The 25,197-nt window shown below is 36.6% G+C and overlaps 1 protein-coding gene across 1 annotated transcript in view; it reads left to right on the top strand.

The window, feature by feature from the left end:
• The window catches only part of Naf1 (nuclear assembly factor 1 ribonucleoprotein), a 35,761-nt gene extending 11,776 nt beyond the window's left edge, over window positions 1–23,985 (top strand). The window contains exons 3-8 of the mRNA XM_051181934.1: window positions 12,516–12,609; window positions 14,481–14,563; window positions 17,911–18,071; window positions 20,198–20,249; window positions 22,129–22,231; window positions 23,506–23,985. Of these exons, the coding sequence (XP_051037891.1) occupies window positions 12,516–12,609; window positions 14,481–14,563; window positions 17,911–18,071; window positions 20,198–20,249; window positions 22,129–22,231; window positions 23,506–23,942 (930 nt within the window). The 3' untranslated portion in view covers window positions 23,943–23,985. The remainder of the gene's footprint in view (window positions 1–12,515; window positions 12,610–14,480; window positions 14,564–17,910; window positions 18,072–20,197; window positions 20,250–22,128; window positions 22,232–23,505) is intronic.
• The last annotated feature ends 1,212 nt before the right edge of the window (window positions 23,986–25,197 follow it).

The raw sequence follows: 25,197 nt of genomic DNA, 5'->3' as shown, positions 1-25,197 counted from the left end.
ATTGTACTTTGTGTTTGGGTTGAGAACACTTACTCACCTCATTTTGCTATTGCAGACACATCCAGAACATCTTCACATAAAGGAAAGGAAAGAAATACCTGTGCTACTTAAAGTGGTTAGAAGTTGCAGTGAAATATTTGGTACCTGTTTGATGTCCCAGCTCCTGTGCAGTTGTATTATACTGTAGTCTACACTAATCATTGCTAGTTGAATATGTTGTTTCTCAAGGACAGACTTGTTTGTCATTTTCTCCTAAATATAGGGAAATGATTCTTTTTAAGTTTAAGCTTTTTATGACTGGGTAGATTTGGGATTTACTGTATTATAACCTGGATACTGATGAAACTTAACACAATGCCTGATGTTTAAGTAGTATCTTATACACCTGGAGGAGATGTATTTTTCACTAGTATTTGATTGTTTTAAAAGGAGGATTTTGTCTTTCACTCTCCAGATGATCACATAAATCCCATATACAGCATAATGCGCTGTGCTAAAGCACCTGTCTTAACATCCACAGAGTTCTGTGTTCCATCTAGCACCATACACAATTATTCAAGGTAGTGAATGAAAGATTTATTAGTCTTCAAATGAAGATTTTATGTACTCGAGTTTCCATACATTTCCAGTGTATGTCCTTATGTATGATTATAATTGCATGGAATCATTCCATTTTCTTAATTTCCTGGTAGACTTGAGTAAAGTAAGTTTGTCTAGCTGAAGTGTGAGGATAGTGACAGAATGTCAGGGGAATGCTATGGGCAGTGGGACTGGGAAAAAGGGAAGGCAGATTGCCTTGCAGAGTTAAGGGAAGGCATCAGGACTGAACAGACTTGGCCAAGAATGAGGAGGTGAAGAGCCTGTAAACTTGCCCAAGGAAGGATGATTCTGTTATAGTCCAGTTGTAATCTCAGAGTCAGTAGGAACTCAGAAGATGGTTATTTTGTTTATTTATCATACACACAGGTAATGTTTGTTCCAAACTGAACTTTTTCCATCTTTACAAATTTTAGCATCATGAGTTGTGGCATTCACAGTTGACAGTGCCTTTTTATAGTCCTCAGGTAACGGGTATGCTTAGAGTTGGTTATTATTTTAAGATTTTTCATTCTGAAGTATAATTTTAATAGTTTTACATTTTGAGTCTTTTGCAGAGTTTTGATGAACTCTTGGTTTTTGTGGGGCTTTTTTGTGTTTTCTATGTGTTTGTTTGTGAGACAGGGTCTCACTGGTTAGTCTCACAACCTATGTAGACCAAGCTGGCCCTGAATTCTCAGAGAATTGCTGCCTTTCCCTGAGATGAAAGGTGTGTGCCACCATGCCCATTCTTGAACTTTGTTTTTATTGAAGGCCATTTTAGAGGAAACATAATTGTAGGAAAAAGGAAAATTAAAAGACTTTGCCAAGAATCATTGACTTTCTTAGGTGCTGGCCTGAGACTGTTTTGTGTCATATAAAAACAGTGCACAAGTGGTGCCACACAGAGATGGCTGAATTCTACAGAAACCTCTAGAGCTTCTCCTGGAAAACTTGAAAAATTATAAACGAAATATTAAATGTTCTCTAGGTCCTTGCCTTATCTTAGTATAGGATTCTATCCTCTCCCCCAGTTCATGAACCTTGTCCCAAGCATTCAAAACTGCTGTACTGCATAGAGACAAGGTGTGGTCATCATAGGCAGCTTGAATTTCTGGGTCAACATAAAGACCCTCACCAATAATTTTATCTTGGGGAGCTTTGTAAGTTTTCTTTGAGTCCTGTATTTCAAGAACTTTTGCTTCCTCTCCATTCTAATTGAGAGGAGTATTCAAGGACAGCTGATATTAACTGATCCCAATCCTTAGGGGTTACCTTGTTATTCCTTGCCCATGATTCTATTAATTGCTTCACATATGGTGAGTGCATGCCATAAGAGACTACTGCTTCCTTTATACCTTTTAAATCTTTCATATGTATTGGTTTCCATTGATACCTTTTGGGTGTTTTTTCGTTGCTAGTTTTTCACTAATAGATACAGGGGAAACTCCCATGACCCTAAATAGTGTAGAAAATGTTAAGTCTCTTTCATGCTCTGTTCCCTGTAGTTCTTCTGATGTATCAGATTGAAGGTCTTCTTCTAAGGTCTGAACTCTATTCACCATTGCTTCTTTGAGTGTCCGAACTTCTTGAATCATATAACTTTCTAGAGACTTCATTGAATCAGTCGGTCTCTTAATTTCTCCAACTACAAATGATTCCATATTTTTAACATTCTCATCTTTAGATATTATCTGAAAGGCATGTAAACTGCCTTCCAGAAACAATGTTCTATCCGCTAGCTTGCCATTATCCTCAGACATGGAACAGATTCTATCTGCTAGTCTTTCCATCTGATGTTCCAGTTTTTTAACCTTATTAGTAGATTCGTCCAACCAGGAACTAGCTGTTTCTGCTAGCATGTTAATGCATTGCATTGTTTCCATTTTGGTTATTGAGGCATTAGCTATGGAACCAATTCTGTTTTCTAGTTGGTCATTTTTATGTTCCATGTCTTGCATTCTACCTGTTAGCTCTCTATTGCCATCTTCAATATTCTGAACCTTTTTTCCTAAGGATTCTATGTTTTGCATTCTGTTTTTCAGCTCTCTATTGTCATTTTCAATATTCTGAACCTTTTTTTCTAAGCATTCTATGTTTTGTGTTCTAATCTTCAGCTCTCCATTATCATTTTCAATATTCTGAACCTTTTTTTTTAAAACATTCTATGTTTTGCATTCCAATTTTAAACTCTCCATTGTCATTTTCCATATTTTGAATCCTTATTACTAACTCTCTTATGGTTTGTACAAGTTCCTTATTGTCTGCTCTAATCTCAAAACATTTCTTTAAAAATATCATAATAATAATGAAACCCATTGCTATTACCAAAAAAATGTATATATTGGTTAAGTCATAATTTTCTTCTGTTAACATTCCTTCTATACAAGAAGTAAAAGAATTCCTAAAGTCCTGCATTGTAAGATTATCCACCTTAGTTATGGGACAATTGATCTCAGGTATTATATCAACTTAAATTGCAAAGAAGTTTGCAATTACCTTAGGTGTAATTCTGCTCTCCTGGAACTTTGATGGTTTTAGTTGTGGTAGTTACGCCTGGAGCTGTCCCACCAAATAGCATCTGGCAGCAGACGATCCTTCTGATCTTGGTCCCTGTAGAATAGCTCTTAACAAACTATGGCAAGTGAAATTTTGTTAAACAAATGAGTAAAAGGAGCCTTGTGGAATTGCTGGGACTGCAGGGCTGTCAGGTGGACCTCAGGAAACACATAAGCTGGGCAGGTGGGCGCCACACGGCTTTGCGTGAATGCAAAGTGGGGAAATGGGAAAAAAATGAGAAGCAGTGAGTGCCTTCTCAGGGCCACTGTAGAGGCAAAGGAGTTGTAGGGCAGAGGCAATTGTCCCATAAGCTGTGGTGTGTCCACCTGGTTAGGCAGGGGAACCTGCCAATTCATGAATGGTGGGGGAAGGGAGCGACGTCTGCCACCTGGGTGAAAATCAAGTCCAGTGAAATCTGGATCCCGCTTCTGACCCCAGATATTGATGTTTAATAAGGATCTGGATAAACAATTAGGCCGAACAGATGTTTATTCAGGGAGAAATAACTCACAACATAGACAGGTGAACACCAGCAGGTTCCTGCTCCCAAGGATTCCTCTGGAAGTCCTCCTATCCCTGTGTGTCTTGCAAGAGAGCGCCCCCCCAACCTAGTTCTACAGGTCACTTCCGCCCTTGGCTCCACTCCCAATGGGCGTGGTCAGTGCCACAGAAGGAAACAAAGTGAATATCCCACTACAAGTTTCTGTTTGGAATGTTTGCTTCTTTTTCCCACAACCCTTTGCTGCTCTTCCTCCATTTTTGTAAGTTAAAAACACAAGTAAGAGTCTTTAGATAATTTTACCTTAGGTCATCAAATTGCCTTTTTTTTTTTCTCCCCTTCAAAAAAGCTAGAAAAGCCAAAGCCATTGTAAAGGATGAATGCTGTCTTCTTGGGGGCCTGTCTTTGAACTAGCTTCTTACATTTTTGTTCTGGAAGTTTCAGTTTTAATATTGTGTATTGTCCATGAGTATTTTATTGAACAGATAGCTTGTATAACTAAGGTGTTTAGAGAACTAAAGCACAATATTCTTGAAACTATTGTTTCATAACTATTTCAGAAATGTTTTTAGGGTGTTTTGCTTTGCTGTGGGACAGTCTTGCTGTTTAGCTCTGGCTAGCCTCAAACGGCATTGCTGAGCTTGAACTCAATAAGAGAACCATCTGCCTCTGCCTCATAAGTGCAGTTATTAATGGCAGTTATCATCACACTGTCCCCAAATCTTGTTAATTTGCTCATGACTTGCTTATAAGTAACTTATCAAAAAGTCATAGTAATTTTGTTCCAGGCTGGTGTGTAGTTTCCATATTCCTTATGGAATCACATTGTATATTATGGTGTTAGACTATTGTACTAAGAGTTTTTGCTCAGTTTCTGCATTGCTATTGGAAGAGTGCTGATAACAGAAGACTTTTCTGAGAATCTGTTAAGTGATACGATTAATAGCAAAGTGCCTAGCCACATTGACTTGATCTAAATTACTTAATATTATTCTTTAGCTTTTGAATAATAATGAAATTATTTTGTCATGGTGAAAGATCTGTGTTGCTTGTCAGTTTTCTTAAATTGTATTTGTATCAGTTTTGCCTCAGAACAACCTTTGACTTAGCTGCAGAGTATGTAGGAAATAAATGATTTGAATGTATTTAGTATATTGAACTTTAATCATTCCCTTACCAAAAGTGCCTATTGTGTTATATGTTCAGGAAGCCCTTTGACTGAGAATGTCAGTCTGACAATGTCAATCCTTACTATATTCTATATTATCAAATATGGAAATATGGACTGTCTAGGAAAATATTTTCACTGTTCTTGAATTTTGAGATAGAGGAAATTTTATAATACTTATTTTAGATAAGTGACAACATAAATATTTGTGTTTAGTTGCAGATAATGTACATTTAAAATAAGTTTTTATTTCATTTTAATTTGGGGGACTGAAGTATAGATTAAGCACAAATCTTCATTTCCCAAGTGAAATATTTAGGTTAGCATTATGACAGTTCAGTAATGTGGTAGGGTAGGGTACATGCTATTGTGTTGTAATTTTAAATATTTACCCGTAGTGGCTGTGTATGTGTCTTTTAGTTGGAGGCACTGTTTCTGTGTGAGATTGTAAAGTGAGGTTATGAGTTTATGTAGAAGACTTACATGCAGTGATGAGAATGATCTATCCATGTCATCTTAACACTAAAGCTGGTGAACATTTTAAATGTGGTCAGTCTGACTTGAGATTGCCTCTTTAATTAAATCTAATTTTAATCAGTTACATTTAAACTTAACCAAATGTAGTTAGTTTCTTTCAGTTTGATATGTAAAATGAATGGGATTGCTTATAGTTGTTCCATGGTGGTTGTACATTGGCACATTTAATTTTCCTAATCTGCAGTTAAGTATTCTTCTTGATTTTCAGTGTCCTGGGATTTTGTTCATTACATAATGAAGGTCTTTCTACTCTGCTTCCCCTTATTATCTCTCTGCATTACTTAAATAATTTTCAATTATTTAAATCCTGTATATAATCAAAATCGCTGCACCATCAGTTTGTATTCCAGTTAGTTTTTGCCCTATTGTTGATGTTTGTGTGTTTTTATTTCTTTGCACTATATACCTTTTACCACCTACGGAAAAAAATAAAGTGATTGACTTCTGTTTCCTTTAATGAGGACAGTATGCCTCTAGGGAGATTTACGTATTGTTTGACCAGGGCAACTGCAGTGTTACCAGGACAGCCAGGTATTAATCTAATTGTACTAATGCTTTTGCTGTAAGCTAGAGGTTCTGTGCATCATTCTTGGCAGTCAGCCTTATTTTAGTTTGAGGTGGTTGGATTCAGGTGTTTTTCCTTCCTTACAGGTTGTATATTAAATTGTATTTTCATATTCTGATTTTTTTTTTCCCCCTCTGAGTAAAATGAAGTGTGACTTCTGAGATCTTGGATTAGCTTGGAGTGGTAGTATGGATCAGTTAACTTAATAAATATGTAGTGAATATGCTAGTCATTATTCTGCATGCGCCAGTTCGGTCCTCGTTACTGGTTTGTTTTCTCTTTAGGGATGGAAAGATAGAATATTTGAAGGAGGAAAAGGAGTAATCCAGTAAAGAAGAACTAGCCTTGGTAGTGGTGTAGTTCTTTAGATCCAGTAGTTGGAATTTTCTAGGGACCTATCCCATGCTACCCTTTCAAAGTTTGGCTTCCTTAGACCAAGAATTTTCAACAGATCTGTTGGGTGAATTCTAGCTGATAGAACTTGAAATACTTTTTTCCTCTTTTCTGTCTCGTAGAGTCCTTATTTGAAGGAAATAAACATTCATCTTCCCTTGATTTTTGTCTGAAAAATATCTGCCATTCTGAGAGTAACTTTGTGCAGCTTAATTTAACTGACTTGGCCTGCTTGCTTTGTAATAAGTTCTCAGACTGCAATTGTGTGGCACTAGTTCCATTACTTATCTGTTGCATCTTTGGCTGGTGTACACTATTTAAATAGTTCATTGTGTGTGCTCTGTGTTCTGAGGTTCTTTAGAATAGAGACTTTATTTATTTACAGCACTTTGGAGGTAGGTGTTGTGCTATAAAGTGTGTGGTGGCTCTGTAACTCCCAACACTGGGAAGGGTGTGTGTGACTACAGGTCTGAACTCACAGACCAGTGTAGTTGAACCTGTGAGCTTCAGGTTTAGCAGAGATACTCTGTCTCAAAAAACAAAGTCAGGATGATAGAAAACACTTGCTATGTTAACCCCTGGCGCGCGCGCGCGTGCGCGCGCACACACACACACACACACACGAATGAGTAAAAGTGATTTAATGCCTTCAATTTATTACTGAAGAAACATACATTCTCTTGTTAGAGGGGCCTCAGGATTACTCAACTGGAATTGGAAGTGTGGTGCCAATATCAAATATCAGTATTTTCCCCCTGTGTTTCTGTGTGCAATCAGATGTCATGCACATGTTTAGCTGGAATTCTTCATTGTTATAATAATGGTTGAAACAAGGTGGTGAGAGGCCTGTTAGACTCCCTTCGAACAACAAGACTAGCACTTGCTTGGAAAAGTCTGGTGCCATATGTTTTGTTTTCTCCCCTGCAGCTACTCCTTCCAGTAGGGTATTAGGATTTCATGATGCTGCAGACTCAGCAAGCTTAGCCTATAACAATTTTATTAATGATGTCAAAGTGATGAAAGACAGCAAAACTTGCTGGGCTTCTTTTGATTAACCTTGGAGGAATATTATGTATTTTCTTAACCTTACTAAAATACATATCAATATGTAGTTATTATTTGTAATGTTCTTAGAATTAGGTATCGTGTCAACTATTTACTTACTTGTCACTAAAGAATCTGAAAACATAATGCACTAATATTACAAAGCAGTGTGTTAGTTGTGTTCCTGTAAAGAATCAAGAAGCATAGTGGCACACATGTCAGCACTTGGGAGGCAAAGGTAGGATGATCTGAGTTCAAGGCCAGTCTAATCTACATAGTGAGTTCTAGGACAGCCAGGGCTGTGTATTGAAACTTGGAGAGTGATGAGGGAGGGGAAAGAAGAGAGTGTGTGAGGAGGGGGTTTAGGTAGGCCCAATACTAGGAATTTATGATAGCAAGTAATGAATAAAGTAGCTTATAATAAGCCTATGTAGATATCGAAACTACTTAAACTGGTCTCAGTCAATATCAGCAATACTAATATGGCAGTTCTGAAGTTTACCTAGTAAAATAAACATGTAAGAACAGTTGGGAAAATGCCATCAGGGAAAACATTGATGGAATTGGTAGGAAATTAGCTTTTTCTAAATGCTATAATGTTATAAAAGCTACAGTTGTTAAAATAATGTGGTACTGACTGTCACAGATTAGTAGAACTAAATTGAGATATTGATTAAAATCTGCAAGGATAAAGCTGGTCGTTGGTGGTATATAGGCCTTTAATCCCAGTACTTGGGAGGCAGAGAAAGGCAGGCAGATCTCTTGTGAGTTCGAGACCAGTCTGGTCTACTGCAAGGATAAGTATATTTGTATATTTAAACGTTACAGTCGCTTTTTCAAGATTATAATCTGTGGGGATTGCTGGCTAGTATTTTAGGTAAAGATAAAGCCAGTCCCTGTTCTACTTTTGTACAAGGATACCATAATGATTGGGTCAGATAAATATTGAATTCTGAAACTAGAGAAGTCGAGAAAATACCTGGGTTTTTAAGACAACTCAGAAGTACCACATGTCTAACAAACAAACTGCTAGGAGCAAGGGGAACATTACACATTTGAAACAAGGAAAATATCCTTTTAAAAAAGTCAATAAAAGAGAAATCCTCAAGCAAAACAAAATAACACTGATATGTTATATGTGCAGTTCATAAGCATATACAGATTACCAAGAAATATAAAAAGGATTTTCAGTCTTACAGTCTAGTTCAAAACAAGATGTTTTAAAGCAAGATACTATTTTCTTTTATATCAACTGGCAGTGATTTTAAATTTGCTTCTCAGTAATGGCACACTGTAGGAAGTGTGAATCAATAATGTTTTTTAGAATAAATTTAGTAGTATATGTCGATTTATAATACTTGTCTTTTAATATAAGAGATCTACTTACCACAGAAGTCCCACAAAGATCTGTAAAAATGTGAGATAAAGATTTTTAGGGAGCAGATAAATAATTACATGATTACTGTGGTACATTGTGGCACACCTCTACAGGACCATACTGTAGGTGTTAAGTACAATTGGGTAGATACTTATATTTTGGTATAGGAAAATATGCAGACTGTAAAGGAAATAGCAAGGCTATTTCAGGAAAGTGGAAAGTATCAAGTTTATAAAGCATGTATCTATCTGCATAGTGATTGTATTTGTAGGAAACACAGACTTGTGATAGTAACTGGCAAGCATGAGGTCAGGGAATTGTTTTCTACTTTGTATTCTGTACTGCTAGAGAGTGGCTTTTGCTCGCTTGTTTTCTTTGGGGGGGGTGGGTGAGACAGAGTTTCTCTATGTAGTCCTGACTGTCCTGGTTCGCACTCTGTAGACCAGGGTGGCCTCAAACTCACAGAGGTCTGCATGTCTCTGCCTCCTGAGTGCTGAGATTAAAGGTGTTTGTTTGTTTTTAACATGAACCTATCTTTTACAATTAGAATTTACTTTGAAAGACTTTTTGGTGTCTGATATATACACTAACACTTTAAAAACAGCATCTTACCAGAAAATCTTCTGTCATTATTGTGTTAAAATGCCAAGTGAGGGCCCTTCAGAGGTTCAATTCCCAGAACCCACTTGGTGACTCAATACCATCTATAACTCAAGTTCCAGGGATTTCATGCCTGCTTCTGGCCTCCTTGGGCATTAAGCATACACATGGTAAACAGATATACATCTAGGGAAAACACATGATGATTTAAAAAATAGTAAATTTCAAAAATGGCAGGTGGTTGTCATCTAACCCTAGTTATGTTTTAATCATGTTGAGGCAAATTGCTGCATTGAGTTGCCTGCAACCCTTAGTGTATCTCTTTGTAAGTGATCATTGATTTAAAAATAAATAAATAGCATGTCTCACAAGGAAAGTGTATTTTAGATAATATGGTTATATGGTTGTTTCTGATTTATTTATTCTTTTCTCATATATTACATCCCCACTGTAGTTTCTCTTCCCTCTACTTCTCTTTCTCGCTTCCCCCCAGGCCCATTTCTTCTCCGTTTCCCTTCAGGAAAGAACAGCCCTCCCAGGGATTATCAACTGATAATACATATCACATATGCACAGTACAAGAAATTACAATAAGACTAGGCACACCCTTATATCAGGTCTGGATGATGCAGTACAGTAGGAAAAGAGTCTCAAGAGTGGGCAGAAAAATCAGGGACAACTACTGTTAGGAATCCCTTAAGAACACCAAGCTAAACAACTGTTGCAAGATCCCTACAGATGTCCCTTGGGGGTGGGGGAAAAGTAGGTGCAACATCAGTGACACAGGCATCAGGAACAAGTAGAAACAGCAAGCCTAGTTTATTCCGGGAAGTGGCAAGCTTTATTTATATACTCCCTATCCCTGCCCCAGGGGAGGAGATCCACTGAGCTGGCATCTGCTGAGGTGATATGGTCATTGTCCATAGGTCCACATCATCTCTCATCTTCTGTTGTTAGGGCCCTCTGCCAGACCTGGTCTAGCTGTCAAGAGATATCAACTGTGCCTGCTGTAGGCCAGCTGGCAGGCCTGTTGAGGCTTAGTTTTCCCACACACAACCATAGTGTATATGCAAAGAACCTGGAGGAGAACCATGCAGACTCCCTGATTATCATTTTAGTGAATTCCATGAGCCCTGTTTAGTTGATTCTGTGGGCTGTGTTCTTATGTTGTCCTTGACCCTCTGGCTCCTATAATTCTTCCTTCCCTCTTCCATAGTATTTCTTTTGTTTTTTTCTTATTTTACATATAGATCCCAGTTCCCTTTCCCTCCCTCCCATGCCACCACCACCCCCACCACCTTCCCATCCCCCCCCCACACACACACACACACACTCCACAGGGAGGGTGATGCCTTCCAGGAGGGAATCTTCCATAGTATTTCTAAAGTTCCCCCTAAAGTTTGGTTGTGGGTCTCTGAATCCTGATGCTAGATGAAGCTTCTCTGATAACTATTAGACTAGGCTCTAGTTTGAGTGTAGCAGAGTATCATTCTGAATCACTTCATTGACTTTATTTTTTTGCCAGTCATGTTTGGTTCTATCTATCCTAGGTCTGTAGGTTATTCAGAATCTGGTTCCTGACCTTCCAGACAATGTCAGGCGTGGGCTCCTTCTCATGGCATGGATCTCAAGCTGGCCCAGTCTTGGTTGGCTACTCCCTCAAGATCTGTGTCACTGTTGTCCTAGCACATCTTGCCAGGCAGGACAAATGGTAGGTCAAAGGTTTTGTGGCTGGTTTGATATCCCAGTCCCATCACTGGAAACCTTGCCTGGTACCAAAAGATGGCTGGTTCAAGCTCCCCTATTACTAGAAGTCTTCACTGGAGTCACTCTCTTAGATTCCAGGCAGTTTCCATTGCACTAGGTTGTCATATTGCCCCCGAAATGCCTCTTCCCCAGTTCCAGCAGTCTCTCTGAGTGCTCTCTTGTTCCGTCCTACCACCTCCACCTCCCAGTGCGCCTGTACAATCTGTTCTGTGTCCCCATGCCAGGGAGACACATGCACCCCCTTGTGAGTCCTCCATGTTACTTAGCCTCCCAGGGTCTGCATTGTGGCAAGATTATCCTTTAATTAACAGCTAATGTCCACTTAGAAGTAAGCACATACCATATTTGTCTTTCCGGGTTTGGGTTACCTCATTCAGGGTGATTTCTTTTTTTTTTTTTTTTTTTTTTCCCTCCTACTTACATCCGTTTGCCTGAAAATTTCATAATGAAAATTTAAAATTTCTCAACAGCTGAATTCACACAACTCCATTGTGTTAATGTACCACATTTTCTTATGAATTCTTTGGTTGAGGAACATTTACGTTGTTTCCAGTTTTTGGCTATTATGAATAAAGCTATGAATAATTCTTTTAAAAACTAAGTTCCCACAGAAAAAAATGATTATCCATAATCTACTATTTGCATTGTATTTTGCATTACTTTGATTTTTCTCATCTTTTTTCAACATTTCTCCAAACATTGTACTGCTGCTAACCACCAAGGTCATTGATAGGGCCTTTGCACTTTCAGGTCTCCTTTGGAAAGGAGTATCATTTGGTTAAGGGTCAAGAGCAAACAAGGTCTGTTCATTTAGAGTAAAAGTGAGTGCCAGTTTTATTCTTAGGTTTTGCTTGTCTATTTCAGTATTTAGATTTTATAACAACTGAGGTGTGCTCTACAGTTGGGTCAAATAAGAAAGCTGGAAGTATTAAAAATTGTACTTTCTAACCTAGAAAGGGAAGGTATGAGGTAATACCTTTACAGCTTTTACAGGCCACATCTGTTTCCAAGAATGCTGTATTTGATTGATGTCATTGTCAGACTTTCACTCTTCACATGGTGCCAGAGATGCAGATTTTTTTTTTTGCTATAATTAAAGTCACATTAATTAATCAGACAAATTAACAAACAGCTCAAAGCAAGCCCTCCTGCTGTGGAAGAATTATAGTTCTTAATAGAACTCCTCAATTGGTTTAAAGAGGTCATTTCTTGTCAAGTGGACTTATATTTTAGAGTCACTGAGCCTCGTAAGCTGCAGGTCTGTAATCAGAAGTTCAATCAACTGTACAAAGGAAACATCAAAGGAATGTTTTAAGCCCTTAATGTTACATCTTTAACAGTCTGTGTCCCACTCTAAACGGGAAATTTTCTCTCTCCCTTTTAAGTTATTGAAGCTGGAAGACAATTAATACTTTTCACTGTATTATAGGAACTGCCTTGTGTTGAAGAACTCACTGTTATTCTTCCCGAAGACATTGAACTAAAGCCTCTTGGGAAGGTTTCAAGCATTATTGAACAATTAGGTGTGTAAGTAACTTTTATTAACAAAATTTATGTCCGAGCATGCACTAACAATAGGTCAAGGAGTTGATGTAGTAAATTTTCTTTAAAACATATGCAGTTTATCTTAGTCATTAAACTGGGAAGTAACATATTGAGTTTTTGGTTAAATTTACTTTTTCTTGGCTTTGCTGAGAATTTTGGGTACTTCCTCTGATTTGTTTTACTGTATTGTCTGTAACAAGTTGAAAAAAATTTTGTGATATACAACAACACAAATTTCCTATCTAACAGCTTTGTTGACTTGTAGTCTGATACAGGTCTGCTGTCCAAGAGTAATTGAGCCCCATTCTTAGGCTCTTTTGAGGAGCCCCCTCTTTTTTTTTTTTTTTTGGTTTCTAGACTCAGCTCACATGTTTCCTGTCTCCTGTTTCTCTTCTTCATTCTTTTCTGGGTTTTTGAGACATGGTTTCTCTGTGTAGCTCTGACTGTTCTGGAACTCTCTCTGTAGACCAGTTTGGCCTCAAACTCAGAGATCCACCTGCTTTTGTCTATGGATGCTGGTATTAAAGGCAGGTGCCAACACCACCCAGCTTCTTCATTCTTAAAGCCAGGAATTTATCCTCTGTGTGACCTTGCACCATCATTACATCTGACTTTGCCTACCCCTTGGAAAGGTTCACTACACAAGGAAGACCCTCATATCATGCCTTTTCTCTGGCTAGGAGAAAGTGTGAGAACTGTTACTATTTTTTAAACATGTATTATGTGTGGAGAATATAGAGATTTACCTACAAGAAATTGAACTTCATCCTCCCATTAAATCTGGATTTGCTGAGGACAGTAGTTTGTATTTTTCATAGAAAGATGAACAATTAAAAGATAAAGTGATTGACCCTACAAGGCCCCCTAGGCCAAGAGGTTTTCCCTTCCACAACTCAATTGAATTTGGCTAAACTTTTCTATACTGCAACCAAAGTATTAGTCTTTGACAATTGGATTTTAGTATTTCTTTATGGTAAAGTTCTGGTAATCAACCAAGAACAACCACTAACTCTTACAATGAGATAAGTCTAAGACTACAGTTAGAAGTTGAGGAAACCATAGGGTTTTTTAATTTGGGAAAGCAACTAAATTACAAGCCCTCTTAATTTATAGAACCTATATAACACAGAATTCAAGTCTTACTCCTGATCAATTGTATAAGTGTCTGCAAAGGAACTTTATCTTTTGATCCTTTTCTAAACAACAGCCATATCAATGTTTTTAAAAAATTAACATTTGCCATAATTGTGTAATATTTTGTTTTAAATTTGGATTAAAGCAAAAATCTTTATTTTTCTAAAAATAATTATAAAACTTAACCCTGTTGCTGCATTTACTGCATTCAAATTTACTCCATGATATATATTTCTTTACATTTTATTTATTTTCTGTATATATGTATGTATGTGTGGGGTCTCCTGAATTTGACATCATGGATTTATATTTAGAACTTAAAACTACTAGTTGCAACACTAAATTGAGATACAAAAGAAAAAAATTGAGTTACTTTTAATAATATGTGTTTCCTTTCCAGTGAACATGCCTGTGTGTGTGTGTGTGTGTGTGTGTTGCATATTGCTATGTAGACCACTTTAAAAACTATAGCATTACAAGTATTGGGGATTATGCTAAACACTTGGGATACTATGTGTTTGCTTTTTGCAAAAGGTATGTGGGCCCATTGTCACCTTGTTTTCAGAGATAGATGCTTTCATAAGTCATTAAACTTTTCATTTGTCAGTAAATAAGCAAAAGTTGTATGAAAGAGCTCCAGTTCTCTATAATGAAGTTTGTGACTACATGATGACATGTATTCTTTTTAAACCATGACCTGTTCTTTGTTTTTCAGTAATAATTGAGTCCCTGACTAACATACCTCCAGTAAATGAGGACACTGTCATTTTCAAAAGTGATCGACAAGCAGCCGGGAAGGTTTGTTAAAACTCATCATACAAATTATTGTTTCTTTATTTTCTATTCTAGTTTCTCCTGTTTGTCTTTGGAGTTTATTAATTTACATAGACGTCACACTTCTTCATGTGTGTTGTAAATTGGCGTGCTGATCCTTAGAATTCTCTGCTGCATGGAGCACTGAGTTCACATGTGAAGATTTTTGTCCTCAGTGTTTGTCGGAGACTTTAAGGGCAGAAGTACTAAACACTGAGTATGGTATTGCTGTTCTCCCCGCAGGTACTCAGAGCTGAGTGAGTAGGATTCCACAGGGGTAGTAATAGTTATTGTTTTTATGCAATTAGTGGCCTTCAAACTCTTCATATTTTGGTTTCTTGAGGTAGAAGTACAGAGTGGAATCTTTAAGTGGGAAATATTTCAGCAATAAATTCAGTGTTGTTCCATGCTCAAGTTGGGGGTTGTCAGTATGGATTTAGTAGCCAGGTCCACTGGACCCCTTTTACCTTCTTACTGGGTAAGCATGTATGTCTATGCTTAATCTGAAAACCACACACTCTGCCCAGTAAGTAAAGTGATTGTGGACTACTCAAATTCAAGATTATAAGTATTAAACAAATGATCATTTTCAAAGTAAATGTATCGAGTATATGGATACTTGCTTGAAAACATGAATAAAAAACCTGTGGCTTTCTGTAATGTGCTTTTGGAATTTAGTTCTTCCCAGATGAACTTTGGTTGTTTGTTTTAGGAGATCAAGATAGCTTACACTAAGTTAGGAAGAAGGAAATAATCTTGGGCGAACTCACATACCTTTCTCAGTTCTCTGTTCTCCCCAGTTTTAATTTTAAAACGGCTTAGAAAGGATCAAGTTTTACCAAGTGCTGTCACCTTTCACTACCCAGCCTGTGTTTAATTTGGCTGACTAGTTGACCACAACTGATTACGAAGCAGTTCCTGGCAGAATTTTTATTGGCATTGAGAACAATTTTTATTTGGGGGAAAGTGATGAACAGAGGAAAATTTGTGTGTGTAGGATGATGCTGTTCTTTTCCTCCTTTGAAAACTTAGGCTGGACATTTTTGATGCCAGTGCACATCTCCATACACTTGGGGAGAAAACAACCATAGGCTGGAAAGAGGAAAGGAGTGGGAGAGGCTACATGACTATGAGGTTGTGGGTAGCTCTCCATGCCCACTGTACTATTTCAGAAGAAACCAAATTTGCCTCAGCAAAAGCAGAATGCTTGTTGGTGTCCTCAAGGAAGTGATAACAGAATGGAAAGGGAAGAAGCATGGGAAATTCTTTTAATCTGAAATAAAATTATGTGATTGTTTTTCTAATTATTATGGTTTTATGGCATCTATTTTTTGAGCAATTTTAATTTAAGAATTCATGCTTTGCTAATTCAGTCTTAAAAATGGCATTTTATAGTGCAGATATTTGTGATTTTTAGGCTTATAAAGTGAGATTAATAAATTTTGATGTGCATTAGATGAAAGTTAATTCCAGGAGGCAAAAGTTACATCTGGGTGTAAGTTTTACTTAGAGAATTTGGTGTACTTGAAAAGGAGAAGATAAGCCCAGTATTCAACAGTTTGAGCAAATTTGAGATGCTTTTCTCACAAGTAAAATTTCCTTTGTTTTAATTTCCCAGTAGATGATGTATAGTTACAAACTTTGCTAAGTTGAGTAGGATGTTAGGAAGGGTGCAGAGAATCACAGGAGACTGACTGTATAAGAAGGTGTGTTACTCAGAGCCCTTCTGTGTAGAGTTGCTCTCCACATCTTCACCCCCAGGTGGTTTTCAACCTTGGATTTTACTCTGAGGATCACAAGGTTTTTTGATTGTTTCTTTGTTTTGTTTTAAAGTAGTGTTACCGCATCCTTTAAATAATCTCGATTAGGTCAATTGCTAATTTGAACTCAGCCAAGTTTTCCTGTGATTAAGATAGGACCATGAACACCTTCTTCCAGGACTTGTGCATTTTAAGTCTGTCATAACCAATCTTCCTTTCACTTGCTTTGTAATACTTTTTTACTTAAAACTTTATAATACTTTCATTGTAGCTGTAAATCACACACGCTTCAAATCCCGAGGAAAGGGTTACTTAACATGCATGTAAAAATTTCAGTGTCGTAGTTTTAGTGCAAACCAAACTCTGCATAAGCCTGAAGTTGTCATAGGGATCCTCTGAAAAAATCATTTCCACAGATAGAAATAGAATCACAGTGTCCAAAGAATGAGACCCTGGTAATGAGCCTTACAGACCACGTATTTACTGGAGTCATAGGAATTTTTTTTTAATGATGCAGATTATTGCTATCTTAAACATGTTTATCCAGGAAGTTGGTTTTTTTTTTTTTTTTTTTTTTTTTTAATTACCACAGAAGGTAAGATAGTGATTTATATATTGTAGACCAGTAATAGTGGTAGTGCTGAAGGGTTTTTCTATCCCATGCAGCTCATATTGGGATAAACCTTTCAAAACTTTTGTCTTGCTATTTTGTTAATTACTGTTTTATTTTTTAAATTAAAAGATGTATCAACATATTTCAGAATGTTTTCATTTATATTACTTTAATTGTAATTGCTTGTTTTTAGAGTATTCATAAACCTAAGAATAGTCTTACCTTGCTAGGTTAGCAGTGGTGAAACAGGCACACCAGTGCCGTTAGTAAGTTAGTAAAAGAAATAATGTAAATTCTTTGTCACCATGCTTTCAGCTGTGACAATTGCAACTCTTCCAGAATTCTATCATGGCATCACGCATGATACGGAACAAATCTGAGATTCCCTGAAACTGCCTTCAGCAGTACAAGTTAACAAAGTGTGGTAGCTCACAAAGGCAGCTCGTGTGTCCACTCACTAACATAGAGAAGAGGCCAGACCGCCTCCTAACTACTGACATTCTTGAGCTCCTTGCAGCACTCTGCCAGCTGCCCTGCATTGTCAGCTAAGAAAAGCCAGTGCTTCGCCCTACGAAAATGGCATCCGCATTAACTGACCTTCTGTCTTTTCATTCAGAAGCTTGCTTTTGTGTTTTTCATCATATGATTCCAATTTTTGACTGCATTCTATATAGTATATAACTCATGAACATTGGGAGAAAAAAATCATTATTTGCACCTCGCAAGTAGCATCAAAATTATTTGAATGGGCAAAAACCCAAACTTGATATTCTTTTCTTTGAAAGAAAATTGTAATAAAGCTATCATATTTGTAATCAAAATTTGGGAACTCTGAGTGTAAAAAATGTTGCTGTAACATAGGATTACCTTATTTTTGCAATTATCAGTGTTTTAAAAAATCTTGCTACCTTTTCAAATCATAATTAAAAGATATATATTCCATGTCTTCTGTTTTGTAGATATTTGAGATATTTGGACCTGTTGCTCATCCATTTTATGTGTTACGGTTTAATTCTTCAGATCACATTGAGAGTAAAGGAATCAAAATAAAGGATACTATGTATTTTGCCCCATCAATGAAAGACTTCACTCAGTATATATTTACAGAAAAACTCAAACAGTAAGTGTTTCATTGCTTGTTTTTCATTGTGGTCATTTAAGAACAATAGCAAAATTCAGTTATGAAGTAGCAACTAAAGAATTTTGTGTTCAAGGGTCACCACAACATGAGGAACTATATTAAATATTGCAGCATTAGGAAGGCTGAGAACCAGTGCCATAGATGGCAGTTTCTTATGACTTTATTTTTGAGAGCTATGATTTGCCATCAGAGCTATGATTGATTTGTCATCAGCATTAATAGGTAGAAATTATGTACTTTTTTACTTTATTAACCCAAATAAGCCACTAGGATCACAGCATTCTACTTCACTGTTTTTTTTTTTTTTTTAATCACATATAATCCAAACTACTTCAGTATTAGTGTTACCTCATAAGAAAAATTATTTCCAGTAAAATTAATATTTAAAGAACTGTATTTGTTTAGTTTGTTTTGGTTTAGGGCAGGGTGTCATGTATCCCTAGCTATAAGTTTGTTCTACTGTGTCTAGCCTTATAAAAAAAATACTAGTCTCAGCTGTACCATGTAAGAAGTTCTCTATTTTTATATTAAATCTGGTTTCTCAACTTCATTTACAATTTCAGAGGTAAAAGTTTTGGCTTCATAATGGACAAATCATGTTTAAGAATCTAAAGTGGAGCCATTTGGCCTTAATTATTTTTCCAGCTGTGCGTGGTTAATTTCTCTGCATGAATTGATGACAGGATAAATGAATTAAATGGATACTAAATCATGAAGGTTTTATATTTTAGTTAATGCTTAAGCAATGTCCATTTCATTCTTCCTTGAATATAAAGATGACTCTCAGGGAATGTGCACCATATGTATCCTTTAACACATACCCACAAAGGTTTTCTGAAAATGCTCACAAAATTAAATAAAGGCAGCCTTTTAAGTCTTGATTTTCAGTTCTGAGAAAAATATGAATAAACCAGAGAAGTGAATGGTGAGGCTGAACTGTATGTAGCCCCTACCATCCATTCATTTTGTGTTTCCTTATACTTGCTGCCTGCAGAACTTGGCTTTTGGGGTAGAGTAGTAGTTCAACCCTTTGACAGTTCCACCCCTAGCAAGACTAGTTCAGTTAGCTCTCTGTCCACTTGGTGTCCTGTTGCTTGATTATTCTTTGGGGAATTACGGTTTCTTGCACTAGACAAACTAGCTAAGGAACTTTCCTGATATCTCACCTCCAGACTAAGGACTTTACACATCATTTCTTGTACTAACTATATTAAAACGGAACACTGGTTTTATGTCAGGTGAACAGGTTAATGACAGCTAACCAGATGATAAAATAGTCATTGATAATACACCATATATAATATCAAAAATCCCAGTGAAAATTTAAAGCAATTCAGTTTTCATTTTGTTGCAGTGTCATTGTATATTGGTTTTAGTGGCATTAATTCCAAAGAAACTCATTTATTTTTTAAGACCTAATTTAACGTGGTGAGGACATCAGGTCAGAATAATCTATTAATATAGTTTATTAACAAAGACAGCTAAAACCATGAAATAGTTAAGATTAAACAGATTTAAAAATGAGGTTTCAGAAATTATTATTATACTCTGGTACTTACTTTCTTTACTTCCCACCAAAAGTTACTAATTTTGTTTCTAGTGACTCATTTCATACAGGCATCGGTTACACTACATCCTTCAGAATACTCAGTGTTCTTCCACCTCTCCAAACTCACAGAGAATTGTTGGTATTTCTTAGGTGGGGTAAAGGACAGTAACTTGTGTCTGCCTCTGCCTGTTCCTGAGGAGCTTTTAAAAAGGGAATTGCTCTGTTGTTTTTCATGTTTGCAGGAGCTGAAGCATCTTCTCGTGTATGGGTGTGGAACAGTTTTCTACAAAAGTCAGGCATCTTGAAAGTGAACATCAAAAGAGCAAAACCACTTGCTCTGCACAGCAGACTTCTCATCTTAATCCCCAGTGCTGACAGTTGCATGTGCCCCGTTTCTTCTGTTTTCCTTATATAATGCCAATGTTATTTGAAATCCGTAGAAGACACAAAAGATAGTCTTTTAGTTTCTTCCTGTTTCCATATAAAAGTTCAGGTTGAACTCATCTTAATTTCCCATAATTCTTATAAGCCCTTAACAAAATCTAATCTTTTCTAGGGACAGAGGATCGGATGCCTCTTGGAAGAATGATCAGGAACCACCTCCAGAAGTTAGTAGGAGCTTTTTTATTTAATAATTCACAAAGCAGCACATGCCTTAATCATACATACACATTCTAACTATTTACTTTGTAATTCTCATGTTTATTAACTTTGTTGATAGACAAACTATTATTACATAAAATGAGTTTATCCTTAGGTGTAGCGAATTTGTAGTACATCATGGCTGTGATGCATTTAATAAGTTGACCTTTGTGGGTATGGGTAGAGTTATGGCATCTGTCCACTCCTATTTCCTAATGTCTGTGTAACACGGTTTACTTTTTTGAAACTTCATCTCTTGATTTTATGTTTTATGTCCATGTAACTGGGACCTTAGTTTTATCTCCTAAAGTGGGTCAATAATTTAATATGCCTAGAGCTGTGTAACTCATTTTTTGAATTACTTGCAAATGTGTCATGATTGTTTGGTCCCAATCCAGGTGATGACCAGTTGGGTGTTCTAAAGATTTTATTGTTGTGGCTTTGATTTAATTGGAGATTTAATTTCTGAATACTTCTTGTATGAGTGAGGCTTATACCCACATAGGGAGACATACACGATAATCACTCAGCTCAGGGAGTAATCTGTCTTGGTATATACAGAAATGTTATCTAGTGATGTTGATATCTACTCAAATTCTCTGTTATGCTTAGACCATCTTCATAATGAAATTGCCTGTTTTAAAGTATTTGGTGATCATTTATTCGGGTCTTAAAATTGATCATGTTAAACCCTGTTTTAGGTCTGAGGATTAAGTTAATAATTTTGCTCATGTTAAGTTCTTGTGAAATCGTTTTGATTCGATTATGTTTTTACAGAAGTAAATCCCACATGCTGTCTGATTGGGGAGGGGCAGTGATGGCAGACTAGCTCGTTAAAAATGTTGGGATTGAATTTTATATAGTTGTTAATGACATTTTATAGTCCAGGAGAATTCTCTAATTTTATATCATGGCAAAATGCTGGATGTACATAAAAGACCTAGACTTCTAAATTTCTTAAATCTCATCTTTATCTGTAATTCTAGTGTATATATGAAAAATTTATAGTTGATTTAAGTATTCCATGAATGCAAAATTGAATTTGTATACGAAAAATGATTTTAGGAGATGATAAAAAAATTTATTCAAAGCAAACTTTAAAGCTGCTTCCAATGAATTTTTCTGTGTTCTGTTTCTGTAAGAAAGAGACGCTTTGGTTTGCCTTACAGAACATTTTTACTTCTATATATTCTGTTCTTTTGACTGTGCATATTATTCTTGCTCCCTTTTCTGCTAACAAGTCTTCTTTTCTACTTTTTCCTTACCCAGCCACACACTCCTCTTCATGTTAACACGAAGTCATAGTATTTGTTGTATTACTTGCTGTAAAGAATGAATTTTGAGAGTATGATGAGATTGATGGATAAGGTGTGTCTGGTTTTGAGTGATGGGATGATGTCTTTGATTTCTATTTTGGATCTGGTGAGGGGTAAAAATAGCTGAGTTTTCATTACTGTTTTCTTTGACAGCTGTCATGGTGTTGAATCTTAAATCTAAGCATGATGTTAGTTCCTGGCCAGGGGACCATGTATCCTGATCTTAAGATTGCTGATTTTTGGCATTTTAAAATTTTTTATCTGAAGCTTTCTAGAAATTAAATAGACAAATTTTTTAAAAGGCAAATTTTGGATATTTGGCTTATTAAACTCATTAGGGCTTAAAAAAAACCCAACACACAAAAAAGCCATTTTTTTCTGTTAATACTTTAGATATTAATGCACATATTAATAGTATTAAATTGAAATGAGCAAACCTTATCTCAGGGTTAGTGGGTAAATAGTAGCTTGAGCCTCACCTACAAGTCAGCAAACAAGTGATAGTTGAATTTTTATTTTTATCTGCAAGGCCTTGGATTTCAGTGATGATGAAAAAGAAAAAGAAGCCAAACAGAGGAAAAAATCTCAGAGTCAAGGACGGAAAAAACTCAAATCCGAATTGAATGAATCAAGTGAGTATATTGTTTCTGTATAGTCAATTTTACCCTTCTTCTACAAATATGTAAGCAAAAATAACAGAAAACGTCTGGGTTCTCTCTTGTCTCCTCATACCCCTCACATTGGAAGCATTACACAGCATGGGGCTATATTGAGAGCCCCAGAATACTTGGGTTGTTTTAGCTCAATCTGAAGTTGTCTTCTAGGGTAGCAAGCTTAGTCTGTTAGAGGCAGCTGTGCTTACACTGTGGTTTTCTAAGAAACAGATTTGTCATTTGCCCATTTAGAATTCAGTAGTGTGGCACCCAAATCACACTGTTTATTTTGACTTTCCCTTTTATAATCTGTTTTCTCTTTAAAAATGAAACTTTTGAGATAATTGTAGATGCACATATATTTATTGTGTGCCCTTTGCCCATGTAAAACTTGCTATGTCACATCTTGAATTATTACTGCAGTAATATCCTCAAGGCTTAATATTCTGTGACCAGAACAGAATGTTTTTTAATCTTTCATTTGCTTTCCAGTTGTGATTCTTTGCATCTTTGCACCTCAGTTCATAACAACCATCTCTCTCTGTCTTATGTCTTTCTCTGTTCCCTCCTTTGTCTGTCTTGTAATACTAGATAGACTAGATCAAGGTCATGGCCTTGCACGTGCCAAGTGCTTTGCCCCTGGCTGGTATTATCAGTGCTATTCTCCATTTCTTTAATGTGATCATTGTAGGAATGTTACATAAAATCCTATAGTATATGACAGGAGTGTTTAAAAATCACATTTGCTTTGCTGCTGATCACACTTGCTTGGAAATCCATCCAAGTTTCTAGATGTATAGATTGTTCCTTTCTTCAGAGTACTGTCGCATGGGGTAAATTAGCATTGTTTAAATGTTTATCCATTAAAGAACATCTGGCTTATTTTCATTTTTTTTTTTTTTTTTTGGTCAGGAATAAATCTTGTATAAATATGTTTGTACAGGTTTTCTAAAATACATTTTCATTTCTGCAGGACAAATGCTAAGCAGGAATGCAGCCTTCTTTCTCAGTCTTGAGTGTGGGTGGGGATGGTACTTTGGGGTTTTGTGGTGTTTGAATGCATTTATTGGTAAATATTTTGTCTTGCTGGCCTTTCCTAATCCTTAAGCGTTAAGTTGGACCTTTTTAATTCATTTAAAATTGAGTTGTCTGTCATGTTAGTAACTAAAGAAATAGAAATCATTTTTTAAACAATGATCTTGATATAGTTAACCAAATTTTAATTTTTCTTTTATGTGTTTCTGCCATCAAAGGTGAGGATTGTGGTGAAGTTCATCAGAATTGGAATGCTTATCGCTCTTCTTCAGAATATTCAAAAGGATATCACAACAGAGAATTCACAAGAGGCTTTCCCAGGGGAAGATATTCCCGAGGAAGCCATAGCAGGCCTCCACCGCAGCAGTTGTATAACTCAGATCATATGGCATCTCAAGAGACTTTGGGATTTCCACCTCAAAGACAAGATAATCCTGTCATGCCCCACTATCCCTTCCCCCCTCCTATGTTTGATATGCATAACTTTTCACTCCCTCCCCCACCCCCACCTGTAGGCATGGGGTGGGCTGTACCTAACATGGCCTCTCATCCCCTGCTTAATTTACCATATTCCCTGCCCCCACCACCACCTCCACCACCCCCTCCCCCTCCCTCTCCTGGAGAGAGTAATTCTCACTTTGGACCTTACTATTAGGTATATGCTTATATTTCAGAAAAATACGGACTGTTCAGATTATATGTTAGTCTTTTTGTTTTGTTTTGTTTTTTAAGGAAAATCTATATGAAACTAGATTTTTTTAAAAAAGCATTGAAAAATAATAAATGACTCAGTTTAATGTTCATATATATTTTAAATAACTCGGTTGTAAGTTCATATATATTTGTAACTTTTGTGAAATTGTGTTCATAGGAACAGTTAATCTCATTCTTGGAGAAAAATCCAATTTATGTAATATTTAAGTAAAATGTTGAATCATGTCCTCCACTATCCCCATCCAGTAAACAACATACATAATAGTGGTTATGGAGGAGGTTTTGTCATGGCTATTAAATATGCCTCTAATATACTGAACACTGATTGTCTTTTTAGTATAATCTTAAAAGTAAGATGTTGAAGTGTCTTTAAAATAAAGTATTTTTATAAACTTGACACTTGGGAGTGATTATGAGTTCAGGAATTTTTTAAACTATATTTCCTTAAGCAAATTAAGTGTGGAGGAGGAAGACATTATGGGGCAGAAGCTCTTGCTAACAGGTTAGTGTGACCTTTCCGTTGACAAACATATTGTCTAGGTCTTCGTTACTTACACATATGTAGAATGCTTTACTGGTGAATCACTTGGACATTAAGGTATGTGGGGATGTATGTATGTATGTCTTCTGTGTCTGCTCCCGGGCTCTCCAGTATCTGACATGGGTAACATGGCTAATAAATGCATACTGAAGGACCAAACGAATTTAGAGTTGTTTTCCAACATTGGTATAAGTGCTTAGAGTAATCAAGGAATTTGGGATCTGTAAGGAGTAGGGTTTTCACCCGCCACTGGTCTTGTCCTGCTGCCGCGCCAGCCCCAAATAATGCACAGAGGCTCTGTGTTTGATATAATGCTGTTGGGCAGGTACTAGTTTCTTATCGGCTAACTCTGTCTTAAGTATTAACCCATTTTTGTTAATCTAAGTATTTCCACATGGTTTCATCTTACCAAGGAATGGGGCCTGGCTACTGGTCTCCCCAGTCTCTCCATGCTGACTCCTCCTTCCTACTTCCTCTTTCCTCCTTGTCTCCTAGTCTCTCCTCTCTTGCTTTCCTATTGGCCAACAGTGCTTTATTCATTAACCAGTATGAGAAACATATTTACAGAATGACATATCCTATCAGGGATCTTGCCTAGGTCTTCAGGAAAGTCTTTCCATTCCCATTCAGTACCTGAGAAGCCTGAGTACTCAGT

Source organism: Phodopus roborovskii, unplaced genomic scaffold, assembly GCF_943737965.1.
Source record: "Phodopus roborovskii unplaced genomic scaffold, PHOROB, whole genome shotgun sequence".
Classification (NCBI taxonomy): Eukaryota; Metazoa; Chordata; class Mammalia; order Rodentia; family Cricetidae; genus Phodopus; species Phodopus roborovskii.
The sequence above is the reverse complement of the archived record's forward strand: the minus strand, read 5'-3'. Positions and strand labels throughout refer to the sequence as shown.